Source organism: Hippoglossus stenolepis, chromosome 22, assembly GCF_022539355.2.
Source record: "Hippoglossus stenolepis isolate QCI-W04-F060 chromosome 22, HSTE1.2, whole genome shotgun sequence".
Lineage (NCBI taxonomy): Eukaryota > Metazoa > Chordata > Actinopteri > Pleuronectiformes > Pleuronectidae > Hippoglossus > Hippoglossus stenolepis.
The window spans coordinates 10,754,684-10,773,061 of record NC_061504.1 but is presented as its reverse complement, the minus strand read 5'-3'; the positions used below and the strand labels follow the sequence as shown (position 1 = coordinate 10,773,061).

At 42.3% G+C, this 18,378-nt stretch overlaps 2 protein-coding genes across 3 annotated transcripts; one reads left to right on the top strand and one right to left on the bottom strand.

Moving 5' to 3' along the window:
• Positions 1–609: 609 nt before the first annotated feature.
• LOC118101766 lies at positions 610–5,213 on the top strand. Its single transcript, XM_035147747.2, has 10 exons — positions 610–755; positions 888–971; positions 1,390–1,503; positions 1,664–1,738; positions 2,492–2,620; positions 2,722–2,814; positions 2,903–2,935; positions 3,108–3,179; positions 3,396–3,458; positions 3,554–5,213. Exons 1-10 carry the CDS (start codon positions 660–662, stop codon positions 4,061–4,063), a joined length of 1,269 nt encoding a protein of 422 aa, XP_035003638.2. The 5' UTR covers positions 610–659; the 3' UTR covers positions 4,064–5,213.
• Positions 5,207–18,151, bottom strand: zgc:113263 (uncharacterized protein LOC503753 homolog). 2 transcript variants are annotated; one of them, XM_035147744.2, is made up of 24 exons: positions 17,878–18,151; positions 16,216–16,418; positions 15,340–15,444; positions 15,116–15,211; positions 14,643–14,753; positions 13,497–13,620; positions 12,637–13,108; positions 12,139–12,206; positions 11,763–12,006; positions 11,468–11,637; positions 10,875–11,097; positions 10,644–10,792; positions 10,016–10,107; positions 9,744–9,901; positions 9,516–9,661; positions 9,044–9,296; positions 8,839–8,954; positions 8,503–8,734; positions 8,284–8,423; positions 7,898–8,147; positions 7,268–7,398; positions 6,809–7,061; positions 6,578–6,681; positions 5,207–6,103 (listed from the first exon to the last, which is right to left on the bottom strand). In XM_035147744.2, the coding sequence occupies exons 1-24, from the start codon at positions 17,915–17,917 to the stop codon at positions 6,096–6,098; spliced, it is 3,888 nt and encodes a 1,295-aa protein (XP_035003635.1). In that variant the 5' UTR covers positions 17,918–18,151; the 3' UTR covers positions 5,207–6,095. The 2 variants fall into 2 exon arrangements, with proteins under 2 accessions (XP_035003635.1, XP_035003636.1); XM_035147745.2 differs by lacking the exon at positions 17,878–18,151 and having other exon boundaries at positions 16,212–16,340.
• Between the last annotated feature and the right edge of the window lie 227 nt (positions 18,152–18,378).

The window sequence follows — 18,378 nt, the reverse complement described above, 5'->3', positions numbered from 1 at the left end:
GTGTGTATATGTGTGTGTATGTCTGTTTGAGTGCACCATGAGTGTTTTACATGGATTGGGTTTCTGGACAACACAACCTAACTGACTGCCCATAGAAACAAGTCTAGACCACACTGACAATATTTATAGATACTCAATAATGTATGGTAAAAGTAAATACTATAATAAATAATATAATAATCAGTAATTTTGCTGTGCCACTGAGTGTCTTTATAACTTCAGCATTTACTGCACAACTACTGTGGCTTTAAATAAGAGTTTTAAGGTCTTTCCAGCCACTGTAAAACAAATCCAAATTCTGCTATTCACTGGCGCCCCCTAGTGGGAAAATATAATTGGTTCATTGTAATCTAGCATCACAAATACTGAGAGCGAAATTATAATCTAATGGTTTATATTGTATTACACTGCTATACATTATTTAGCAGTTTATAAACCTTCTTGGAAATGAATGAGGGTCAGTTCACTTCACTTGTGAAAACACTTCACACAGTTCATCCCCTCGAGGGTCTGGAACCCTGGATGTGCTCTCAGCCTCTTTAAGAGGCGGAGTCTGGACAGGCAGAGAACCTCTCATCCCTTACCTCACAGTGAAACATCTGACCGCTCTCACAGTGACAGCAGTGTGGAGGCAGCTGGGGAATCAAACCTGTGAAGACATGGCTGCTGAGGACAGGGACGACAAGAGAGAGAAGGTTTACAGGACGCCCACCGCAGGACTGTGGACTGCTACAGGGCTGGTGATCGGATATTTGGTTAGTATTTTATTCACTAGATAGAGAGATAGATGGATAAGATCAAATCAACTTTGTTACTTTCCATCACTTTAATAAGAAGGAAATTACTTTCCTATTCTAAATGGTTGCTATGGTAATGTTTTTTTCCAGGTGTGGGCTGTGGTGTTGTCCATCTTGACCGAATCAGGACATCTCCTAAACAACCAGGGCTTTGAATGTGGGAACAGTGAGGAGGTAAAACCCCACCGGTCTTTTACATTGGTTGTTTGTTGCATCATAAATAATTTCTATATATAATACATACAAGAGAATAAGACAATAACCTAAGACCATGTGAGGATTTAAATGTGTCTAAATGTATTTTGGTCCTCATGAGCTTTAAATATCATTTAAGAAATCTCCCAACTATAAGTGAGAATCAGATCTGGTAAAACTGAAATAAATGTATATTATCTTTATTGTAATTACAGTTTTAGCACACATTATATCTTACATGATTTCTTAAATTAAGGAGAGATCGAATGTGTTTCGAAAACCATTTGTAAGATCACAGGTAAATAAATAGACAAATGATAGCTGCCTTTAGTAGCCGCTAATATGACTGGTCATTATTTGTCTGTCTTTACTGATGTGACCGTGGTTTGTTCTGCAGTCCAGGCTGACCGAGGAGGCCTTTCTGGTGTTTCTGTGGACAGGCATGGCTCTGCCCATCTGTTTCATGCTACTGCTGAACATCTGGATAAAGAGGACCTTTTACAAACCACTGGTATGTATCTCTCTCTCTCTCTCTCTCTGTGTGTGTGTGTGTGTGTGTGTGTGTGTGTGTGTGTGTGTGTGTGTGTGTGTGTGTGTGTGTGTGTGTGTGTGTGTGTTTACCCAGAGAAAAAACTGCATCAAACTCATGTTCCTCTCTTTTGTTGTCACAGTCACTGCTTGCGATCTTTGTCGTGTTTGTGGCTATGACCGTTACCTTTGCAAAGACTTGGGAGAAAGAGAATGAGGTTAGTAAATCCCATTTTGCTTATATAGCTCATAAGACAGTAAACAAAGATGGACGACCCGTCTCCACTTCCTCCCACTATCCAGAAAGCCTAAATATCTTGGATCATGGGTCCTGCCATCTTTTGGCGTTATTTGGAGCCATAGTCTGTGCGGTAGCGTTCGTCCTGTCCTGTCGATTCACTCGTTTGACCAATCACAAGTTCTCCGCTGTCAATCATGAGGGTTTAACTCGTTTTTTTATAGCATCAAAATGACAGAGACCATCTTTGAGAAATATTATTTGACGTGTACTTGGACTTTTTAGTTTGGTCCAATCCACTAACATAGAGGAGGAGAGTTTTTTGACATCGACGGCAGCCAGCCACCAGGGGGCGATCCAGATGATTTGGCTTCACTTTTGGGAGCTGTGAAGTCATCCATCTTTATGCAGGATTATGGTTCAGCTGAATTGACATATATCTTCACCCACGGTTGGCTTACTACAGTGGCTTTTTTTCCAGAGCTTTCATCCACATTGTGACGTCCTTTGATGCAAAAGTTTGACGTTTTTGGGAAATGTATTTATTCGCTTTTCTCGTGATGACAGGTGAGCAACTCCATGTACAGAGGAGGATCATGAAATGTAGCTTAAAGTTTTTGAAAAACCTACCAAGCTGATTCAAAATGTTCAGAAGGACATAGCATGTTAGAATAGATAGATGTACCTGTACATTGACCTATAAATAATCGTAGGTCTTTCTATTCGCCTGCAGGAAATAGAAGCATTTAAAGATCGCTACCTGGAACTGATCCCTCTGACTGACGTACCAGGAATAACTCAATCTCATGCGAATGATAAAAACTGTTCCATGCTCAGTAACGTTTACCGCTGGCAGGCTGAGGTAAGGAAATTAGACAAATTTATTGTATTGGAAAGTTTTTTAACATGTTCTTACAGGTGTGTGTGTGTGTGTGTGTGTGTGTGTGTGTGTGTGTGGCCCAGTTTAAATGTTGTGGACTTGAAGGCTATCAGGACTGGGGGCCTGTGATCCCAGATTCCTGTTTGTATGAAGGAGAGAACAAGAGCACTGGATGTGTGAGTCGCTCACATTTAAAACTAAAAAGTATCATAAAACAACATATTGTATATTTTACAGTGTTTGATGTTTTCCTGTCTGCTTTAGGTTGGAGCTGGATACAGCCTCGTTTACGAGAAGGTAAAATGTAGTTAGAGACGAGAGAACTGGAAAAATTGACAAATTGATTGATAAAGTAGACAGTGAGCAAGAACTTCTCCAATTTCAACATTTGGTGACTTTTTTAGTTTAACTCTGTGTGTGTGTGTGTGTGTGTGTGTGTGTGTGTGTGTGTGTGTGTGTGTGTGTGTAGCCTTGTCTCCCTACAGTCCTCTCCCTTGTAGAAAAACGTAGCTCCACCCTTTGGACCGTCATGATAACTTGGGTAAGAATGAATACATTACAATTAGACTCAGATGAATAATTAGACAGCTAAAATGTGTAATTGTGTGTAATTGTTCTCAAAATCTCTTCTTTAGTATTTCTAGTTTTGTTCACGTGTTGTCCTCTGCGCTGTAGACCTTCGAAGAAAAGATTTAAAGGTTAAAAAATAATTTATAGGTGGATTATATCAGATTTTCTCACAAATGTTATTTTTCAGATCACTATCGTCGGTGTTCCAGCTTCCATGTTTGTGTTCCTCATGGTGAAGTGCTGTTGTTGGGTGAGTAGCTGCAAAGCCATGAAGGTAAAACGTGACAGATTTGGTCAAATATTAACGTGAAGTATCAAAGCGACACTTCTGCCTTGTGTTGTCAGGTGTTTTGTGAAGACTGCTGCTACAAACTGAGCTTATGGAAATACAAACTGAGCGGAGGAGTGGAGATGATTACAGTGGTGTTCATCAGAAAGGACAATAATAACCAGCCTGAGGAGGGAAATGGGAAAGATGAGGAGGAAAGAGTAAGCTGCAGCAATGGCGTGGTGGTGGATGTGGAGGACGGCGCAGGTGAGGAGGGGGCCGATGTTTCCGTGGATAAAAATGCAGCTACCAGGATTCCCCTGTCAGAGCTGAGGAGGCTGCAGGAGGAGCTGGATCCGCCTCCTGTCCAGCACCAGGTTCGGTGTCTGTGCATCAGCTCCAGAAAACCCAGAAGCTTCTACACGGTGATGATAGAGGAGGGCTCGCCGCTGCTGCCTGCTGGCGCCGTGCTGGCCGACGCCAACAAACCCACCACGTGTGTTTGGGCTGAGGGACCCCACGTTTTCTCATTGGAGGACATTGTTTGGCCGGAAGAGAGCAAAGTGATAAATAGCCTGCCATTGTAGCATGACACTGTACAACACTGTGCACACTGAAAAACATCAAATCCAAAGAATTGTGTTTTTTAAACAAAGGTAGGAGACACAAGATGCCTTTAACTAAATATCTCAAGTTCAGACAACTATTTTTTTTTAAATTATAACAATTGTTTTCAGTATTACATTTTGGTGGCTCTACACTACAAATTTCTCAGAGGATAAAGCTAAAAGTATACGTCTAAAATATTGCAGTATGTATAATCGGACTGTAGATGATAGATATTTGAGTGTGGACCACAGCGCGGGAGACATTCCTGTCCATATACAGCCTACTGTGCCTTCCTGCTTCAGAGTTATTCATTAGTATTATTAGTATGGCCGTGGTTACAGCGTGGGACTCGGGTCAACAAAATAAAATTATGTCAAACATATGGCCTTGTGCCGGGAAACGTTGGCGTGTTTAGATGTCGTCGCCTGGCAACGAGCCTCTGGTTTCCCCTCAGCTAATCTAATAGGAGCAGAGCCGGAACCTCTGGCCGACGGCAGCCAGTGTAAACAGCAGTAAATCATCCTGTGTGGCCTCAGGAAATACAGATAGTATTGATCGGAGCACTGCAGGCTACTCGCTCACGTGAGATTTCTCCAGATAAAACACTGAATATATACTTTTATACACAGTTACATTTAAAACCAATGCTCGGTTAAAGCAGTTGTAATTTATAGATTTTTTTTATAAATAACAATGTAAATTAAAGAGCCAAATATTTCACTGAGCAGTTGCTGAAGACCATAAACGGAGCTAAAAGAGAGTGAACATTAGATTTATAAACAAACATGACTCCAATTTATTGATAATGTTCCAGTCACCAGATGGAAGTTTGTTGTATCATCTTAAAAGTACAGTACCTACCTAACTGTATTGAGTTACTCTTAATTGTTACTTATAATCTTACTTTGTTAATCTCTATTAATCTTAATCCAAACACTTGGCACGACACTTGGATTAAACTGCTTGTACCTGTAGTTTTTTTGTTCACTCTGCAGATTCAATATACTTTTAGAAATAAATGATTTCTAAAGATTTGTAACTCCCACTTTCTGTCGGGATGATAAAACGAGACAGTGTCTGATTTCCTGGTTTGATCAGGAAAATAAATGAATGGAAATAAATCACATTTCAAGTTTCTTTTAATGAATGCAACAAACTCTACGTATTTATGAAAAAAATGTTAAAGGAAAAACATATTCAAAGTAAATTAGAAAACTTTGGAACACACATGTAAACAGTACCTTTAAATAAATAAATTCTCACCCACAAAAAAATTAACTTAAAGAATTTAAACTTTCAGCTTTCAGATTTCAAACATTTACAAATAAGTGCAAAGACAGAATATTTAACAAGTGAGGCAGGAAAGAAAAAGCGAATGTAGGCTGTGGTTACAGTGATAGAGGCCTTGCGTGTCTTTCATTTTGCATGTGCTTTGATTCACTCTCTTTAAATTCAAGTACAAAAGAATTAAATATTAGAAAAGACAACTTAGTTTCAGACTTTCACCATCAAGATCAGATATTTCTACTATTGTCCCATCAAACCCTGAGCATCCTGGTCTTAGTGGCATGGCTCTCAAGTTAAAAATCACATTACACTCTAGTCAAGGGACGCACACACACACACAAACACACAAACGCATATACACACACATACACACGTACACACACGCACACAACACCCTAAAGTAGGTCTTTGTATCTGAAGAATGTAAAAGTATTTTAAGTATATATATATACAGAGGCAAAAAGTAAATTCCAGTGAGCCTGGTCAGACTCTGCTCTGTCATCTGTACACACACACACACACACACACACACACACACACACACACACACACACACACACACACACACACACACACACACACACACACACACACACACACACACACACACACACACATGCGGAACATATCACAGATTCTGGTTTAATGTCCTTGTGAGTTTTTCTCCTCTGAATGTGTCTTTGTTTTGCTTCTGCTGTGTCGTCCTCATGATGTTCGACAGCCTCATGACTCTGGCATAGACAGAAAGTATTTCAATTGATGGTGAACAGTACCAAGCTCAAAAAAGGGGGTTGTCTAAATGAGCTTGTATAGCACTAGCTGTTTTACTAAAGTTATACTATAGAAATAGAAAATCTATGGATTAGAATCTATAGTAAATGCAGCAAAGACCTGTTTAAAGGGACTGTTCGACATCTTGGGAAATTCTTCCTTGCTGAGAGTTGGATGAGATGATTCTGTGGTGGTATCATACATCTTATCCAGATCCCAGCAAGACAGTGAATAAACAACTTTCCCAAAAATGTTGAGTTTGTCCTTGAAAGGCAGCTAATTCAATAGTGTAAAGGAAACCATGGCAACAACATCTGTGTGAGGTATTCAGGTGGTCAGGTATAAAAAGAGACAAAGCAACATAACTGACGAATCAACGTCCACATAAAACTGTCAAGGTTTACTTTACTTTTTCAGTTGTTTATGGTGCTTACCTGCAGTATCGGCTTCTTCAGCCAGGGGGTCGGAGGTCGTTACGTACTTGCTGCCGAATATATGCACCAACTGGTCAAAGTACTTGCACTCCTGCTTCTCCCCTCTGAGAACACGAGACAGAATTTTAGAGCTCGCCAGGAGGAGGTGGAAAATGATGCCGAAAACAAGAACCTGTATTTACAATATGGATCTTTATGTCCACAACCACACACCCCCTGCACTGCACTCACTTTCTGCCTTCTAGGAAGTGTCGGAAGTTGGCGCGCAGCCTCTTGATCCTGGTCTGGCACTGCTCCGGACTGCGCAGGTAACCTTGGCCCGCCATGACCTGAGCGATCTGGATGAAGATGTGTTTGTTCTTGGTGCAGCCCTTCAGGTTCTCCTGGATCTCCTCGCTCCCCCAGATGTCCAGCAGGGCCTCGGTCTCCCCGTCGCTCCAGGCCAGCTTAGCGCTGTCAACCACCCACTGGTTACTGGAGGCGGCTAAAACAGCAGGAATTATAAATTATTATCATATACGGCATGTGATTTAAATAATAGTGAATGTTAAAAGTTGTACAGAGGCATAGAGGCATTACAAACATTTATAAAGGTATTAACTAGTAGCTTTAAATAAGTTGCTTCTGTATATCTACACTGGAAAAACTGTGGTGTATCGACTGTGGATTTTCTTTTCCATTTGGTTCCACCTTTGTTTTGGCTCGGTTCAGGTGCAATGTCGTCCGCCTCCTCTGTGGCCGACGTGTCTGCGACTGAGCCGTCGACTTTCAGCTCCTTCCTGAAGATTTGCTCCATCTCATTGAAGAACTTATAATCCTCCCTGAATGGAAAAAATAAATTTAAACTGTTAAGTCACCACCAGACACCTAAAATATCGTTTTCATTGCCTATGATCAGAGGGAAAAGCTCAACTCAAGCAAATCCCCCAAATTTCTGTCACAATTAAAACACAGAGAAGTTTAGACAACAAACGTTTACTCATGGTCACATTGCCCGCAAACAAAAATCATTTATAAATGGCTGCTTTATCAACTACATTCAAGTCTCAAAGTCCTAAATCTTAATTAATATTGTTCCATGGACAGGTTCCAAATGAAGCCAAAACTTTGCCCCCTGGTGGCTGGCAGCTGTATAGGCTTCATGTTTGCACACAGGTCAAACTAAAAAGTCGAAATGGCCGCACCCATATAGCTTCACTTTTAAAGAACAGAGTTTGTTTCATATCGAACCACCTAAAATTGCTTCATGTTTCAACATACAACAATTATCAGGACAATTTAAATGATTAATAAGAATCACAGTTTATTGTCTTGACTTACTTCTCATGCAGGAAGCCATGCTTGAGGCGTTTGATGCGGGTGTAGCACTGCTCCGAGGTCCTGATGAATCCTCGGTTGCCCATCTTCTCGGAGACGTACTCAAACACGTGGCGGTTTTTCAGGCAGCCCCTTAGCGTGAGCTGGACGCTGTCTTCCCCCCAGATCTCCAGCAGGGTGCGCGTCTCCTGGTCCGACCAGGGCATCTTCCTGCTCAGGTCAGCCAGCAGGTGGCTGGTGGAGGGCTGCTCGTCTGAAAGCAGGAAGCGACAAATTTGTTATTGTGTATTAGTGTTAAATATACACATTATTTGTACAGAAACACAGTGAAATTGCTCAAATGTGTAATAAAAATGTGCACAAATGGTTGTGATTATATTTAGCCCTACACAAGTCAGGATCCTTGTCCATAAAGGGCTGTAAGGTGGCGTCAGCAGCAGAACTGTCCATGTCTGGCACAACAGTGTTGTCACCAAGCACCGGAGCCAGAAGATGGAAGTATCGAAACGCCGCGGGGCGTCCTCCGCTCCTACGAGACGTGAATGAAAGGTGAGCTGGGAAACTCTGAGCCAAGCATTCAATCATTCCTTCATTTTCATTTTCACTACCTCCGACTGTTGCAGTAGCGTCTGTAAGTCTTCTTCAGCCGTTTGATCCGGGAGTGGCACTGATCCGCCGTCCTCGGGAATCCAATTGAGGTCATTTTCTCCGATATGTCAGCGAATATGTGGCCGTTGCGTACGCAGGTTTTCAGGCTGTGCTGCACATCATCTGCGGCCCACACCTCAACGAGAGCGACTGTCTCCTGCTCCGTCCACACTGTGTTCACACCATCTATCCCTACATCAGATGGAGACAAAAAGAAGACGTTGGATCAGTGATTGGATGTTTATCTAAAGGAACATTTCTTACACGGCAGAGGAAATGGATGAAAACGACTGTACCTGGCTCCGGATCGGCTTGTTCCTCTCGTTCATCATAATCATCCATAGAAACTGCCTCCTGGCCCAGTATTTGTTCCAGCTGGTTGTAGAATCTGTAATCCACTCGTCTCCCACATCTACAAGGTGCGGCAAGAGATAAGAAAATGTATCACGATAGTGGATTATATTTAGAAACATAGAAAAAGGATAGAAAGACTCCTCTCACTTCTTTCTGTCGTAGCACTGTCGAAAGTTGTTCCTCAGGGCCTTGACTTTCCAGCGGCACTGCTCCGAGGTCTTGGAAAAACCGAGCTCCTGCATTCTCCCCGAAATGTCGGCATACACGTGTCCGTTGTGGACGAACCCCCTCAGCGTCCTCTGAACGTCCACCTCGCCCCAGATATTGATGAGCGACAGCGTCTCCTCGTCTGTCCACGTTCCGGACGCTGGCTTTTCTGTCGACAAGCTGATTTCTCCTTCTTTCCACAGAAGCACAGAGATATTCACGGTCTGATCTAACTTTGTCTAAATCCAGCTATTTAGCAAGTTGCATAGAGCAGCCACACATTTCTGCAGGATTTTTTTCTATTTGCACTTCTTCTAAAAAACTATTTCAGACACTACACATGCAGATAACGTTTGTGTAAAACTGTGACTGAGTAAATGCTCTCATATCGAGTGGACGCTTGGATATTTACCTGTTTCCGTCACTGATTCACTGTTGGAGTCCTCTGATATTTCGATGGAGTCAGGTATCACAGTGGAAGATGTCGACGGCTGCTTGTCCAGGATTTGTTCCAGCAGGTCGTAGAATTTGAAATCGACTCGATCTGTCCCAGATGAGCTGCAGACGGTGAAGACAGTTGTATTGATCCTCGTGTCGAGACGACAGCACAGAAAACAAAACCGAGATTTTCTTTTTTTACCTCATGTTTTCTTGAGCCTGGCGATAGTTTGATTTGAGCCGTTTGATGCGGGTGTGGCACTGGTCTGCGCTGCGGGAGTAACCGTTGGCTAAGAGTTTCTCTGATATTTGTGTAAAGATGTGGCCGTTGTGTGGGTAACGTCCCAGACACTGCTGGACCTGAACAAAGGCCAAATTCATATTAAAGGTAGCGACAGACAGAAAGATTTAAAATCACTTTTACAGGTTATCACGCAAAATGCTGGACTTTCATCATGATCCATCGTTCTGTACCTCCGGGTCCCCCCATATCTCCAGAAGGATGACTGTCTCTTTGTCCGACCAGGCCACTTTCTTCCTGTCTTCTTGAACCCCCACAACAGACTCTGAGGAGACACAAATAAAAAACCTGAATAAATAATGAGGCAAAATGGCTTTGGGACAATAAAGATTAATTTAAAGACCCATTAACATTACACAAAATAATAATAATAACTATAGTAATAATAAAAACATACAGTCTAGAATGAATCACCCAAACATATTTTTCTTATGTCTCAGGTATCCATTACGCTCTTTTTGTGGACTAAATCTTGTAGAAGGCAAATTAATATTGTAAATGTATTTGTTCAATCAAATAGCATCATATTTAATTAGGGACCTTATTGTCCTTCATTTAAGAGAGCAAATAGTTTTTGGCTTTAAAACTTTAATTCTGATTTCTTGCTCGACATCATCTGGGGCTTTTGTAAAACATAAGTCACCTTAAGAAAGAATAAAATCAGTTACACCAGAGTCTTAAAACCACTGAATCACTGTCTAAAAGCTGTTTTCATTAAAGGATCCAACTACAGTCAGAAAACTTCATCTAAACTGTTCTCCTGCGCCCCCTGCAGCCAGTAGAGAGAATAACTGTGTTTACCGGTCTCATGGTGGGAGTAGGCCGAGAAGTCGTTGTCTTCGAGCTCTCCTGGGATTTCATCCATCTGCACCGCTGGAGCAAAGTCCTTCACTAAAATTCTCCCCAGTTCGTTGTAAAACTTGCACTCAACATGCCCCTGTCCTTTCAAGCTGCAGAAAAAATAAAGAAAAGACGTTTAAATCAACAAAAATCTTCTTTTCCCTTCATTCTCTCTGCTGCAAACACACATACTTGTTTTGGTAGCATTGCCTGAAGTTTGATTTCACCCTCTTTAGCCTCGTCTGGCACTGCTCCGGCGTCCGGGAGAAGCCCTGAGTCGCCATCTTGTTGGAGATGATGGAAAATATGTGTCCGGTCCTGTGCATCCCCCTCAGCTCCTGCTGCATCTGGTCATCACCCCACGTGTGTATGAGGGTCAACGACTCCATGTCTGTCCACGGGACGCTTCGAGTACCTCAAGAAATATAGAAGACATTGTTTAGTATAATAAAGTTAAAACTGTCATTTTAATAGAACCAGATATTTTCTGGTTAATGTTGGTTTATTTTGGGACTTTTAGGATAAACAGGCAAAAGAAAAAAAATAACAAGCTAAATAATATGGAGAGTAGCAACAAAAACTGATGTTAGATTTTTGTTAAGATCATTTTTTAGGATAGAAACTATTGAGATATTGAGAAAAATGTAAAATTAACTATTTCATGTTTTGATGTATGTACACAGTATGGAAATATGGCTCAGCCCAAGATATATATAAAAAATAAAGTATTTATAGTTGCAGTCGTGACTTAATGAACTTTTCTAATTATAAAAAAGTGACGCTACCTATTTCCTGACGGCTCGTGTGCCCTAGAAACTGCAGGTCGTCGTCGGCGTCGTCCTCATCAGGGACCTCCTCCACGTCGTAGGTGACTTCAGGAAGAGCTGAAGGAATGGAGGAGCGGAGGATGCACTCCAGCCGCTCGTAAAATTTATGTTCCAGCTTTGAGTTTCCTCTGGTGACAGATCAGGGAGAAGACAAGTGATTTATCAAAGAGCTGCTTCAGTTTTCTCTGTGGTTTCACAAGTTTTGACAGAAGGAAATGCAGACATCTGTCAAACTGTGTCATTTAACACGCACTTGTTCTGACGGAAACATTTCTTCAGTCGTTTGATCCTCGTCTGGCACTGTTCCACCGTTCTCATGTAGCCCCTCTCCGCCATCTTGTGTGCGATCTGCGTGAATATATGGCGGTTTTTGAAGCAGCCCTTCAGTGCCCGCTGCACCGAGTCCTTCCCCCAGATGTCGAGCAGGTGCAGCGTCTCCTCGTCCGACCAGGGAACCTTTGTGTCCATTACGACCGGGAAAGAACCTTCCTGAGAGTCTGAAATAAAACAAAGGAGTTCGTCTAAAGACCTGAGCTTGAACCTAAATAAACAAACATCCACTGATATACACACACATATACAGTATATACATATATATATATATATATATATATATAAAGAGTACAAACCTGTGTATTCTCCCAATATCGAGATGAGAGGAGATTCACCTGAATTCTCATCATCCAACGAGGAATCACTGTAAAAACACACAAAAGATTAATTAAAAAAGATAAGATAATAAATTCTGTCTCTTAAAAAGTGTGTGGAGGTGTTTGGGTTTGTAGTATATATATATATATATATACACACCACCTGTATTAACAGGTGTACATTATGTATACAATAAACATATTCTCTATAATTTCATTTTTTCATTTTACACTTTCATACGCAACTGTGATTAATAAAGTTTTGTCTTATCTTATCTAACTATTGTGATGAAGCGAATTTATATGAAGAACGAAAAGAGATTAGATGTTAAACAGATTTTTGGGCCAGAGGGGACAAATAAGTATTTTGTAGATGGTTAAAAAATGCACAAAAAAAATGAATCAAAAATAAAGATGAAGTGAAAAATCGGGGTAAGTCTTCATGTGAAATGAGCGAAAGGTTTTCAGGACCCTTACAAAAAAGCCGGGAAGTCCACAGGCAGCTTTGCGGGAATGTCCACACCACCGCTCAGCTTCCTCTTCCTGAGAACCCTCCCTCCTCTCAAGCTTTGGCCGTCCCCATTGGCCGCCGAGTCTGCGTCGCCGCTCTCGTTAGGTGCGGTGAGGTCTATGGTTTCGTCACATGGCCGCGCGCTAATTGAGTTCTGCACCTTCCTCTCCTGAGAGCTGCCGCCGCCTCGAACCTGCTGCTGCCAACTGCCGGAGTCCTTTGTCTCCATGAGGCTTTGTCTGATTGTGTCAGAGCTCCTCCTGCACGCCAGCTCCAGGCTGCTGCCGCCGATGGGAGATTCCAGACGCCCTTTGTGCTGTGGAGAGGCCGAGTCTTTGAGAGGAGGCGAGGAGGAGGTGGCGTTGGTGGCAGGTTTGGCCCCAGGAGGTAGCGACAGGGAGGAGAGGATGCAGTCGTCCATCGGTAACAATCGAGGATCTGAGGTTGAGAGGAAGATGATGAATTAGGCCGTGGCTTGGTTCAAATATATAAATCGCTGAGAGAGAAAGAACATGTTCAACCTGGAATTTAACTCAATGTGAGGATAAAGGTGACAAGTTGGTCTGAGTGAATCTATTGTTTAAAAGTCATACTTTATCATGTCATCTTTGCTCAGGGACCCATTATTTAGGGAAATGTGGGAAATAAAAAGTACAGTGTGTAACTTCTGCCATTAGAGGTCTCTCAATCAAAACAACAAGGAAAGACCTAGTTTGAACACATGGTGAAGCAGCATGGGATCATGGGAGATCATGTTTCTGCAAACATCCCCCCCCCCACCAACACCACCACCACCAACACCACCCCCGTGAGCCTGCAGCCGCACCTTTCTCCTCAAAGTGGCCGAGGTTTCTGTGGTGTTCCAGCACAGCCTTCATGTCCTCAGGGGGGAAGAAGGATTGTAAACATTCGTCGAGGAATGACGGAGCGTCTCCGAGCAGAGCTGCCAACTGAGAAGAGAGATCCGGTTACAGGTTTCAGTGACACTGCATTCACTACACCTGCACGACGAATCGGTGCACGTGTTTTTCTTGACATGCAAACGTTATTTTCTTTTTCCTGATATTTGTGTTAGTGCTAGAAATGTGATCAGCGCCACATGAGAAATAATTCATGTAAATGTAGCTTCATGTGTATTTTTCCTCATTATCTCACACCTAGAGTTTCCTACAGTGCAACTGCTGCAGTCCAGCTTTGTTGTGTGTGTAAGTGCACGGTATAAAAATAGGTGGAGAGGAAGGAGCAGCCTACAGGGACACTGTGGTGCACCTGCGTCTGCTTCACCCCCCTCTTCATCTGTCTCTGGGTCAGTGGTGCAGAAACACGAGCCTCTACACTGTGTGACACAGTAACACTGAAACTAAAATCCATGTGGACCAATCAAATGTGTACATTTATACATTTAGTATTTTTTAAAGAAATTACACTTTAAGCTCAACTAAACTGCTCTTTTATTGTGTTTTATTGTGATAAATTGTATTGAGATATGAGGGATATGATAGTGGATAAAATCTGTCTTGTTAAATGAGCGTGAACGACAACAGTGAAAAGCTGCAGAGTGGAAATGAGAAGACAAACATTTGAACTTGACTTCATATCAGCAGGAGATAATAACAACATGTGTAAAAGTACACCACGTGTTTGAGCGTTAGTTTATCAGATGTGTTGGTGAAATTCAAACAAGTAAAGACGAACAGACGAGAGTTAAGTAAACTTGTTAAAGGTTTATTATGTTTTGTTATGTTTTCACCGTCCGTTGTTTTGTTTGCAGGATTACACAATAACTACTGAATGGATTTCCAACAGATCTCGCTGAAAGGACGGGACATGTGCCAAGAAAGCTCTGATTCAATTTTGGCGCAGATCTGAACAAATCCAGGAATGTTCTTGAACACTGTGAGATAGTTTTTGAGTGTGTGCAGCTTGGGTTTAAGGAGACTGAAGTATGTGCTCCACTGTAAAAACATGGTACCTGTGTGAAATCTGGAACTGGCAGCAGCTCGTCCAGTCTCGATATAAATTCCCACACCAGCATCTCCAGTGCTGCGTCGTACTTTGGCCCAAAATACACGGGGAAGATTTCCTACAAAACGCAAAAGAGGGAGAGAATTTGTGAAGAGTCTGATTTCATAACAACTTGAATTTGTAGCTCCTCTGATTATTTACTGTACCAGAGTGTGTGTACGTGAACTTGTTGCCACGTTTTAAAACATCAGAATATTTCAGGATTTTTGTTAGTATGGTCGTAATGGGAATTTCCGAGGAGCAGACGACTGCACAGTGAATGAAGCTCTGGACCTGTATCTGCAGGAGGTTATGTATTACAGTGCTGCTATGTGATTGGTTGACTGAATGATTGTACAGGTGTAACAGTAAATGTGTGTATTTTCCCCGCACTTGGATGAAGTAAAGTAACAAACACACGAGCAGCGAGCGCCGACTCACCTCGAAAAAATATTTTCTTTCAGACGGGTCCTCCAGTAACGAGTGCACCAACTCCACAAAGTTCACCTCAGACTCTTCCACCTGGTTGATGGTCACCTGACACACACACACACAACGTATGAAAACATAGTCAACTAAACCACTTCATATTAATTTCAGGTTTTGAATGGTCCATTATTCCTGAGTAACGATTCCTGTGTGTTCTCCAGCTGCACTTGACTCACATGGTGATCCTTGGCCGTGCTGACAGGAGCTTTGATTCTGTCCAGGTGAGGCTGGATGGTCTGCATGTCCGCCGGGTGCTCGCCTCGACACATCTCCAGAACCAGCTTGAGGGACACACACAGACAAATACCACACATTTAAACAGACCTGATTGTTAACCCTCTGCTGGGCATGTTAGGAGGAGGTTATGTGGTGTGAAAAATCTGGATCTAGTGAATTTAAATGTGGTTTCATAAGGGGACTGTTGAGCATCTGTGGAGATATGTGTTGTACTAAGTGAAATTCCTGTTCACATTGTGAAATGGGGCTTTTTTCAACGTGTTAGTAAATTTCTCAAGAAATACCACAAAGAAAAACCGCAGACATTAGAACAGTGCTAATATCTATGAACAGGAGAAATGTAGTGCGCATCTGGATGATGATTCAGACATTGTGAATCAAAGTAAATACTCAGTTCCTTCCACTACATCAGAGAATGAATATTTTATGTTTAATGTAAACAGTTTGTGTACATGATATATATCTGATCTCAATACATGTATCTGCAATATGATGATAATGTGGCCAATGAGCCTTGGTGGAGCTCGGAGCTCCCCGACTGCCTTTCTGGTTTGTCTTTGTTTTAGTTTGAATTATAAATTGGACACAGTTTAATGGTGTTTGACTTTTTCTGCGATGTTTGACCTGTTGCTCCACTGCCCACCTGATCGAACTTAAATAAAGGTAATTGTGAACTCGTGAGCTATTACTGTTGTGTCTTATGCTTTTCATTTAGCTTTAAATTCAGCCTGTGTAAAAACCCACCACCTCCAAATGAGACCAACTGGTAAATTAGGTGTCGTCTCAGTGTGATGTATCAGTGAACACATACAGACCCTGGCCCTGAGTCCCAGGACGAGCTGAGCCCTCTGACTGTAGCTCATCAGCTCGGGGACCAGCTCCGTCACCATGGTAACAAACTCCTCCAGCATCCCGTAGTGATCCACGAGTCCCTGCTGCACGACCTGCCACACTGCAGCCGACAGAAGCTGCAAGGGAGGAGCCAAGAGGCGGAGGTAACGGAACGGGAGATCATCACCTGAAATGGAGGAGAGGGGGGGGGAAACAAAGAGGAGTGAAACAACCTGATGTTTGAATGACCCACAATTAACCACAGCACGAGAGAAAACAAGAGCAGATTCTTTTTTTTAAAACAACACATGAAACGTGACTGAAGACAAATCAGTCACGTGATCTTTGACCTTTGGAACCATTTTCTAACACGGAGGCTGAGTCATGTACATGTTGTCATGATGTTTTACATGTGATGTACCGTTTGTAAATGGTCATTTGTTTGTTGTTGTGTTTGACTCCTGTTAATGTCTTAAAAATGTGTGAGCGTATATCTCTGCAACTAGAGTCTATATGAATAATCTTGGTATCTATATGAAGGTCACACATGTGGAACAATCAGTATAGATGTTACTCGGTAAATGAAGACGTAAGATTTCATGTCCACTTACAAAAATATACAAAAAACAGAGTCAATATCCCCCATGAAATCATATCATAGTATTCATATCCCAACATCTGAACATGATCTGTTCCACATTTAACTCTCATAAAGTGCAGCTCATCTAATAAACTACACTAATCCACACAGATTTACTGTTTTACCTGCACAAAAACAAACAGTCTACATGATTATATCGTCCATTGTCCAATATTGTTCTATTACAGTTATCATTTTATTACCTATGTGTTGGTATTTTAGTGCTTTAATGCTGTATTTTAATGTTATATGGTATCATTTTATTCCACTATTCTATTTACCTCAGTCCTGGAATGTTTTAATTCTGTTCCAACCGAATGACGTGTATTATTACTGATCCTGATCCTGACATCCCTAGACTTTTGTGGACACAATCTTTTATGGGCTGCACAGTGGAAAAGAAAACCGTTGGATGTGCATGTGATCGTACTCTTACTACAAAGTGAGTTTTGAGGAAGTGGGCACGTGTCAAACTCTTGCACAGGAAGAGCATGTGATATGTTTGATTTCTGCAAACACACAAAAAGAAGATGATCCAAAGCGAGCTTTAAAAAAAAGTAAAAGCAGCAGCAGCGGTGGTGGTTCGCACAAACACATGCACACCGTTCGATTCCAGCACCACAACAAGCAGATCTGTGTCAACCCCCTGACACCTGACATGCAGCTGAACCCACAGTGCAGGAGGGAACTTGTGTTCAGCTGCTGACCTGACTGTGCAGCATCCATCACACTCACTGCTAACGGTGCTTTACACTGGAGCTGCTGCATCTCTAACACAACACAACACAACACAACACACAGACACACATGCATGCAGAATAAAGATGTGTACACAAATCACCACCCCCCCCGGTGATGGAGCGACAGAAAACATGGTGCACGTTTGGTCCTGAAACGTGCACATTGAAGCCCTGCAGAGGATATATGCTGTGAATCCACATGTGCGGAGGTCAACACGCACATCTGGGATTATTCTACGGCTCGTTGTGCATGTGTGTTCACGCACCTCGACTGATTCCACTTTCAGTTCCTCGTTTTGTTTCCATCGAGCAGCTGACGGGGGAGGAAAAAACCCGAGCGGACCTCCGGCTGCAGCGATCCCGATCACAAAGATATAAATATGCTTATGGAAAAAAATGGCGCTTATTAGTGAGCTTCTGCTAATTGGCGCCGTTGGGAAAACGCAGGTCGCGGCTCGTGTGGCAGCATTGATCGTGTTTGTGAGGAAGAAGGAGGAGAACAAAGGTTTCTGGTCTCATCCGCCTCAGTCCAGATCGAGACAAGCCCTCTTTCCTGGTTGGCTGACGAAGACCGGATCGGCCCAGGCGTTCAGATCCACCGGCGCTAGGTGGCGCTGTTGTATAGGGGGAGGACGTGAGTCTGTTTTGTATGGCAAGTGCATGGATGAGGTTTGATTAATGTGGGTGAGAGGTTCTTACCACAATGACACAATTCAAAAATAGTAATAATAAAAAATGCATTGAGAGTTGAATCGTTTAGAAATAGT